We start from the raw sequence: 10,412 nt of genomic DNA on the forward strand, positions 1-10,412 counted from the left end.
TATATCAGGGCAGTGTAGGAGACAGACAGACAGGCTGTGGTATATCAGGGCAGTATAGGAGACAGACAGGCTGTGGTATATCAGGGCAGTGTAGGAGACAGACAGGCTGTGGTATATCAGGGCAGTGTAGGAGACAGACAGACAGGCTGTGGTATATCAGGGCATTATAGTAGCCAGACAGGCTGTGGTATATCAGGGCAGTGTAGGAGACAGACATGCTGTGGTATATCAGGGCAGTGTAGGAGACAGACAGGCTGTGGTATATCAGGGCAGTGTAGGAGACAGACAGGCTGTGGTATATCAGGGCAGTGTAGGAGACAGACAGACTGTGGTATATCAGGGCAGTATAGGAGACAGACAGGCTGTGGTATATCAGGGCAGTGTAGGAGACAGACAGGCTGTGGTATATCAGGGCAGTGTAGGAGACAGACAGGCTGTGGTATATCAGGGCAGTGTAGGAGACAGACAGGCTGTGGTATATCAGGGCAGTGTAAGAGACAGACAGGCTGTGGTATATCAGGGCAGTGTAGGAGACAGACAGACAGGCTGTGGTATATCAGGGCAGTATAGGAGACAGACAGGCTGTGGTATATCAGGGCAGTGTAGGAGACAGACAGACAGGCTGTGGTATATCAGGGCAGTGTAGGAGACAGACAGGCTGTGGTATATCAGGGCAGTGTAGGAGACAGACAGACAGGCTGTGGTATATCAGGGCAGTATAGGAGAGAGACAGACAGGCTGTGGTATATCAGGGCAGTATAGGAGACAGACAGGCTGTGGTATATCAGGGCAGTGTAGGAGACAGACAGGCTGTGGTATATCAGGGCAGTGTAGGAGACAGACAGACAGGCTGTGGTATATCAGGGCAGTATAGGAGAGAGACAGACAGGCTGTGGTATATCAGGGCAGTATAGGAGACAGACAGGCTGTGGTATATCAGGGCAGTGTAGGAGACAGACAGGCTGTGGTATATCAGGGCAGTGTAGGAGACAGACAGGCTGTGGTATATCAGGGCAGTGTAGGAGACAGACAGACAGGCTGTGGTATATCAGGGCAGTATAGGAGACAGACAGGCTGTGGTATATCAGGGCAGTGTAGGAGACAGACAGGCTGTGGTATATCAGGGCAGTGTAGGAGACAGACAGACAGGCTGTGGTATATCAGGGCATTATAGTAGCCAGACAGGCTGTGGTATATCAGGGCAGTGTAGGAGACAGACATGCTGTGGTATATCAGGGCAGTGTAGGAGACAGACAGGCTGTGGTATATCAGGGCAGTGTAGGAGACAGACAGACAGGCTGTGGTATATCAGGGCATTATAGTAGCCAGACAGGCTGTGGTATATCAGGGCAGTGTAGGAGACAGACAGGCTGTGGTATATCAGGGCAGTGTAGGAGACAGACAGACTGTGGTATATCAGGGCAGTATAGGAGACAGACAGGCTGTGGTATATCAGGGCAGTGTAGGAGACAGACAGACTGTGGTATATCAGGGCAGTATAGGAGACAGACAGGCTGTGGTATATCAGGGCAGTGTAGGAGACAGACAGGCTGTGGTATATCAGGGCAGTGTAGGAGACAGACAGGCTGTGGTATATCAGGGCAGTGTAGGAGACAGACAGGCTGTGGTATATCAGGGCAGTGTAAGAGACAGGCTGAGGCAGCCTGTCATGACTCATGACTCAGTGGGCCTCCCTGTAATGGCCACCTCATTTCAGGGTTTGCAGAGGAAAAGTGGGGGTGGGAGTGTTAGAAAGGGGGGGTACACAGTTGCCTAATGCCCTTTCATTTTTATTTTGAAATTCATTAATCGACTTGAGAATGAGGAGGGGGAGGAGCGATGGGGGTTGGAACAGTATTAATTTATGCCTCGGCTAGCTGGGCTCGGCTTTCTGCATTGTTGGTTTCCATAATTGTCAAACAACCACCCCTTCTCTCCCCCTCTGCAGAGAAAAGCAGGAACATTTAATTATGATGAGAACATTGTTCCTGACCCCACAGGGCTTGTCAGCGTTTGAGGGGCGCGGCCCAATCTAGGACGAGACGACATCACAGTCCCAGGAGCTCTCTTACACAAATAGGGAGAGACACATCCTATAGGCCTCTTTAGGTACATTATTTGACCTCTGAGATGCATCAGATAGGCCTCTTTAGGGACAGTATTTGACCTCTGCAGAAATACTTTAGGTCTTCAACTGTAGCTATGTCTCTAAGATGAAAATAAGCTTTAAGGTTGTAGGATGAGATGGAAGAGGTTATTTCAGATGAATCATGTAATCTAAAGACAGTGAGACATCTTCAGTCTCTTTACACATGCAGGAAGTTAAAGGCTCTTCAGGTTTCTAACTTATTTAGCCACAGGGCCTATCCTCCCATCCTTAGACAGGCAGAGAGAGATGTAGGGAGACAAAGGCCTTTCATTGTGGGTCTGAACACTCTGAAGCCAGAAGGGAACTTCAGCTTCACTGGTCTCTGAGAGGAAGCCAATTAGCTAAATGAGTGAGTGAGGAAATGGAGGAGAGGAGTAAATGGTTTGGCTCCTCTAGCCTGACTCTCTCTCTCTCTCTCTCTGGCCGTTCTCCCTTTTGTCGGCTGATTAAACTTGTAATCTTCTCCCAGGGAGGTGATCAGACCTCCACTCCCAGACAGAACACATCACAAAGCTGTCAGTGATTACTAGTCTATTCTAACTGGTTCACTAGTGCTGGAATGTATTATGGAAGTATAGAGGTTTCATGCACTCCAGAGCCATAAGCTGTTAACGCAGCTACCACCAATGTAGCTAGCTTCCACTGATGACAAGTCAGTCACTACAAGACCGTGGTGCTGCTGCCCTCACCGGTTCCTCAGGTAGTCCTATTGAGAAGCACTCTGATTAGCACATGCTGGAGGGCTGATGGGGGGTGAGGAGGGGGCTGATTGGCTCCTCATTATGTAATTGGGCCCCCTGTCTCTTCTCATTGGAGTAAATTGTAAACGGAACCAGGTTGGTGTCTGATCTCCCTCATCAGAGGGTCTCTTGTTAGAACCAGCTGTGCCCTTCCCTCCCTTCCCACCCTGCCATGTTCCTCCACTTCACCTCTTCTTCAATCCCTCCTTTTGTTCTTAACAGCTTCCAAATGTGACCTCGCAAATGAGACACACACACACAATGTCAGGGCTTTGGCGTTAACTGTGAAAGAGCCTACGTCACTCTCTAAAACAGAGTCCTCATTGGCCCCATTTAGCCTATGTTGGGTGAGGTTTGGGTAGCAGATCCATGTGTTCCCCTCTAGGGGGGGGGGGGGGGGGGGGGGTTGTGATTGTAATGACTAGCCTTTATTCTGGACCACTGATAGCTAAGGGTCCTGGGGTGGCCACTGGGGGCCACTGGGGGCCACAGGGCCTGTAATTGGGGGGATATCCTGGCCGCAGGGGGACGGATGTGGAGGGGTTCTAGAGGTCACTCGGATCTGTGGTAGAGCTGACAGACTGTCCTGCTCTGTTCCACTGAAAAAGGTTTTGACGAGATGGAATACAGCTACAGACAGAAGTGACTTTTGTAGCAGGTTAGGAGAATTAACATAGCAGGTTAGGAGAATTAACGTAGCAGGTTAGGAGAACTAGCGTAGCAGGTTAGGAGAATTAACATAGCAGGTTAGGAGAACTAGCGTAGCAGGTTAGGAGAATTAACATAGCAGGTTAGGAGAATTAACGTAGCAGGTTAGGAGAATTAACGTAGCAGGTTAGGAGAACTAGCGTAGCAGGTTAGGAGAATTAACATAGCAGGTTAGGAGAACTAGCGTAGCAGGTTAGGAGAATTAACATAGCAGGTTAGGAGAACTAGCGTAGCAGGTTAGGAGAATTAACATAGCAGGTTAGGAGAATTAACGTAGCAGGTTAGGAGTACTAGCGTAGCAGGTTAGGAGAATTAACATAGCAGGTTAGGATAATTAACGTAGCAGGTTAGGAGAACTAACATAGCAGGTTAGGAGAATTAACATAGCAGGTTAGGATAATTAACGTAGCAGGTTAGGAGAACTAACATAGCAGGTTAGGAGAATTAACATAGCAGGTTAGGATAATTAACGTAGCAGGTTAGGAGAATTAACGTAGCAGGTTAGGAGAACTAGCGTAGCAGGTTAGGAGAATTAACGTAGCAGGTTAGGAGAACTAGCGTAGCAGGTTAGGAGAATTAACATAGCAGGTTAGGAGAATTAACGTAGCAGGTTAGGAGAACTAGCGTAGCAGGTTAGGAGAATTAACATAGCAGGTTAGGATAATTAACGTAGCAGGTTAGGAGAACTAACATAGCAGGTTAGGAGAATTAACATAGCAGGTTAGGAGAATTAACATAGCAGGTTAGGAGAACTAGCGTAGCAGGTTAGGAGAATTAACATAGCAGGTTAGGAGAACTAGCGTAGCAGGTTAGGATAATTAACATAGCAGGTTAGGAGAATTAACATAGTAGGTTAGGATAATTAACGTAACAGGTTAGGAGAATTAACGTAACAGGTTAGGAGAATTAACATAGCAGGTTAGGATAATTAACGTAGCAGGTTAGGAGAACTAGCGTAGCAGGTTAGGAGAATTAACATAGCAGGTTAGGAGAACTAGCGTAGCAGGTTAGGAGAACTAGCGTAGCAGGTTAGGGGAACTAGCGTAGCAGGTTAGGAGAACTAGCGTAGCAGGTTAGGGGAACTAGCGTAGCAGGTTAGTGAAACTAGCGTAGCAGGTTAGGGGAACTAACGTAGCAGGTTAGGGGAACTAACGTAGCAGGTTAGGGGAACTTACTGGCACAGTGGCATTGTCATGCTGGAGGGACATGTCAGAATGAGCCTGCAGGAAGGGTACCACATGAGGGAGGAGGGTGTCTTCCCTGTAACACAAAGCGTTGAGATTGTCTGTAATGACAACAAGCTCAGTCCGATGATGCTGTGACACACCGCCCCAGACCATGACGGACCCTCCACCTCCAAATCGATCCCGCTCCAGAGTACAGGCCTCGATGTAACGCTCATTCCTTCAACGATAAACGCAAATCCGACCATCACCCCGGTGAGACAAAACCTTGAAGAGCACTTTTTTCCAGTCCTGTCTGGTCCAGCGACGGTGGGTTTGTGCCCATAGGTGACGTTGTTGCCGGTTATGTCTGGTGAGGACCTGCCTTAGAACAGGCCTACAAGCCCTCAGTCCAGCCTCTCTCAGCCTATTGCAGACAGTCTGAGCACTGATGGAAGGATTGTGCGTTCCTGGTGTAACTCGGGCAGTTGTTGTTGCCATCCTGTACCTGTCCCGCAGGTGTGATGTTCGGATGTACCGATCCTGTGCAGGTGTTGTTACACGTGATCTGCCGCTGTGAGGACGATCAGCTGTCCGTCCTGTCTCCCTGTAGCGCTGTCTTAGGCGTCTCACAGTACGGACATTGCAATTTATTGCCCTGGCCACATCTGCAGACCTCGTGCCTCCTTGCAGCATGCCAAAGACATGTTCACTCAGATGAGCAGGGACCCTGGGCATCTTTCTTTTGGTGTTTTTCAGAGTCAGTAGAAAGGCCTCTTTAGTGTCCTAAGTTTTCTTAACAGTGACCTTAATTGCCTACCGTCTGTAAGCTGTTAGTGTCTTAACGAACGTTCCACAGGTGCATGTTCATTAATTGTTTATGGTTCATTGAACAATAATGGGAAACAGTGTTTAAACCCTTTACAATGAAGATCGGTGAAGTTATTTGGATTTTTCCAAATTATCTTTCAAAGACAGGGTCCTGAGTTTGTGTGTGTGTGTGTGTGGCAGTGCATTAGGTGTGTGTGTGTGTGTGTGTGTGTGTGTGGCAGTGCATTAGGGGTGTATGTAGCAGTGCAATAGATGTGTGTATGCCACCAACCCTAAAAGTGACCCTCTCTTTCTCTCCCTCCCTATATCCCTCTGTCCTCCAGAACAAGAGGAGAACTTTGAGTTGACCATTGTGTCTTTGACGGGCCAGACGTGGCACTTTGAGGCCACCTCGTACGAGGAGAGAGACGCCTGGGTCCAGGCCATCGAGAGCCAAATCCTAGCCAGCCTGCAGTCCTGTGAGAGCAGCAAGGCCAAGGTACCGTACTACAATATTACAATACTGTTACACTACTATTACACTACGGTTACAATACTACAATATTACACTACGGTTACAATACTGTACTATTACACTACGGTTACAATACTGTACTATTACACTACGGTTACAATACTAGACTATTACACTACGGTTACAATACTGTACTATTACACTACGGTTACAATACTAGACTATTACACTACGGTTACAATACTGTACTATTACACTACGGTTACAATACTAGACTATTACACTACGGTTACAATACTGTACTATTACACTACGGTTACAATACTAGACTATTACACTACGGTTACAATACTGGACTATTACACTACGGTTACAATACTGTACTATTACACTACGGTTACAATACTGGACTATTACACTACGGTTACAATACTGTACTATTACACTACGGTTACAATACTAGACTATTACACTACGGTTACAATACTGTACTATTACACTACGGTTACAATACTAGACTATTACACTACGGTTACAATACTGTACTATTACACTACGGTTACAATACTGTACTATTACACTACGGTTACAATACTGTTACACTACGGTTACAATACTGTACTATTACACTACGGTTACAATACTAGACTATTACACTACGGTTACAATACTATTACACTACGGTTACAATACTGTACTATTACACTACGGTTACAATACTGTACTATTACACTACGGTTACAATACTGTTACACTACTATTACACTACGGTTACAATACTACAATATTACACTACGGTTACAATACTACAATATTACACTACGGTTACAATACTATACTATTACACTACGGTTACAATACTGTACTATTACACTACGGTTACAATACTGTACTATTACACTACGGTTACAATACTGTTACACTACTATTACACTACGGTTACAATACTACAATATTACACTACGGTTACAATACTACAATATTACACTACGGTTACAATACTACAATATTACACTACGGTTACAATACTACAATATTACACTACGGTTACAATACTGTACTATTACACTACGGTTACAATACTGTTACACTACTATTACACTACGGTTACAATACTACAATATTACACTACGGTTACAATACTAGCCTATTACACTACGGTTACAATACTGTACTATTACACTACGGTTACAATACTGTACTATTACACTACGGTTACAATACTAGACTATTACACTACGGTTACAATACTGTACTATTACACTACGGTTACAATACTAGACTATTACACTACGGTTACAATACTGTACTATTACACTACGGTTACAATACTAGACTATTACACTACGGTTACAATACTGTACTATTACACTACGGTTACAATACTAGACTATTACACTACGGTTACAATACTGGACTATTACACTACGGTTACAATACTGGACTATTACACTACGGTTACAATACTGGACTATTACACTATGGTTACAATACTGTACTATTACACTACGGTTACAATACTGGACTATTACACTACGGTTACAATACTAGACTATTACACTACGGTTACAATACTACAATATTACACTACGGTTACAATACTGTACTATTACACTACGGTTACAATACTAGACTATTACACTACGGTTACAATACTAGACTATTACACTACGGTTACAATACTGTACTATTACACTACGGTTACAATACTACAATATTACACTACGGTTACAATACTGTACTATTACACTACGGTTACAATACTGTACTATTACACTACGGTTACAATACTACAATATTACACTACGGTTACAATACTACAATATTACACTACGGTTACAATACTACAATATTACACTACGGTTACAATACTAGACCATTACACTACGGTTACAATACTAGACTATTACACTACGGTTACAATACTGTACTATTACACTACGGTTACACTACTATACTATTACACTACGGTTACAATACTATTACACTACGGTTACAATACTATACTATTACACTACGGTTACAATACTATTACACTACGGTTACAATACTAGACTATTACACTACGGTTACAATACTATTACACTACGGTTACAATACTGTACTATTACACTACGGTTACAATACTGTACTATTACACTACGGTTACAATACTATTACACTAGGGTTACAATACTAGACCATTACACTTCGGTTACACTACTATACTATTACACTACGGTTACACTACTATACTATTACACTACGGTTACAATACTAAAATATTACAATGCTGTTACAGTACTATTACAGTACTGTTACACTATTACAATACTGGTACAGTGCTATTACAATGCTGTTACAGTCCTGTGACAGTACTATTAAAGTACTGTTACACTACTACTGTATACCACCCTATTACAATACTGTTACACTACTATTACAATGCTGTTACAGTATATACCACACTATTACAATACTATACCACAATGTTACAATACTATACCGCACTAGTACAATACTATACCACACTGTTACAATACTATACCGCACTAGTAGAGTACTATTACAATACTGTTAGATTACTGATACACTACTATACCACTATACCGCACTGTTACACTACTATACCACTATACCACACTGTTACACTACTATACCACACTGTTACACTACTATACCACTATACCACACTGTACACTACTATACCACACTGTTACACTGCTATACCACACTGTTACACTACTATACCACTATACCCAAATCAAATCAAATCAAATTTTATTTGTCACATACACATGGTTAGCAGATGTTAATGCGAGTGTAGCGAAATGCTTGTGCTTCTAGTTCCGACAATGCAGTAATAACCAACAAGTAATCTAACTAACAATTCCAAAACTACTGTCTTGTACACAGTGTGAGGGGATAAAGAATATGTACATAAGGATATATGAATGAGTGATGGTACAGAGCAGCATAGGCAGATACAGTAGATGGTATCGAGTACAGTATATACATATGAGATGAGTATGTAAACAAAGTGGCATAGTTAAAGTGGCTAGTGATACCACATTGTACAGTACTATACCACACTGTTACACGGCTATACCACACTGTTACACTGCTATACCACTATACCACACTGTACACTACTATACCACACTGTACACTACTATACCACACATTACACAACTATAACACCCTGTTACACTACTATACCACACTGTTACACTACTATACCACCCTGTTACACTGCTATACCACACTGTTACACTACTATACCACACTGTTACACTACTATACCACCCTGTTACACTGCTATACCACACTGTTACACTACTATACCACGCTGTTACACTACTATACCACGCTGTTACACTACTATACCACACTGTTACCGTACTATTCCACTATACCACCCTGTTACACTACTATACCACCCTGTTACACTACTATACCACCCTGTTACACTACTATACCACCCTGTTACACTACTATACCACCCTGTTACACTACTATACCACACTGTTACCATACTATTCCACTATACCACCCTGTTACACTACTATACCACCCTGTTACACTACTATACCACCCTGTTACACTACTATACCACACTGTTACCGTACTATTCCACTATACCACGCTGGTACACTACTATACCACCCTGTTACACCACTATACCACACTGTTACCGTACTATTCCACTATTCCACACCGGTACACTACTATACCACTATACTACACTGTTACACTGCTATACCACACTGGTACACTACTATACCACACTGTTACACTACTATACCACACTGTTACACTACTATACAACACTGTTACACTACTATACCACACTGTTACACTACTATACCACACTGTTACACTACTATACCACACTGTTACACTGCTATACCACACTGTTACACTACTATACCACACTGTTACCATACTATTCCACTATACCACGCTGTTACACTACTATACCACACTGTTACACTAATATACCACACTGTTACACTACTATACCACACTGTTACACTACTATACCACACTGTTACCATACTATTCCACTATACCACGCTGTTACACTACTATACCACGCTGTTACACTACTATACCATACTGTTACACTACTATACCACCCTGTTACACTACTATACCACACTGTTACACTACTATACCACACTGTTACACTACTATACCACACTGTTACCATACTATTCCACTATACCACGCTGTTACACTACTATACCACGCTGTTACACTACTATACCACACTGTTACACTACTATACCACTATACCACACTGTTACACTACTATACCACACTGTTACACTACTATACCACACTGTTACACTACTATACCACACTGTTACCATACTATTCCACTA

At 43.2% G+C, this 10,412-nt stretch overlaps 1 protein-coding gene across 1 annotated transcript in view; it reads left to right on the forward strand.

Moving 5' to 3' along the window:
* Positions 1-10,412, forward strand: part of LOC139373907 (arf-GAP with GTPase, ANK repeat and PH domain-containing protein 1-like) — a 101,774-nt gene that overhangs the window by 59,286 nt on the left and 32,076 nt on the right. The window contains exon 10 of the mRNA XM_071114999.1: positions 5,915-6,069. Coding sequence (XP_070971100.1) covers positions 5,915-6,069 — 155 coding nt within the window. The remainder of the gene's footprint in view (positions 1-5,914; positions 6,070-10,412) is intronic.

Source organism: Oncorhynchus clarkii, chromosome 18 (genome assembly GCF_045791955.1).
Source record: "Oncorhynchus clarkii lewisi isolate Uvic-CL-2024 chromosome 18, UVic_Ocla_1.0, whole genome shotgun sequence".
NCBI classification, from domain to species: Eukaryota; Metazoa; Chordata; class Actinopteri; order Salmoniformes; family Salmonidae; genus Oncorhynchus; species Oncorhynchus clarkii.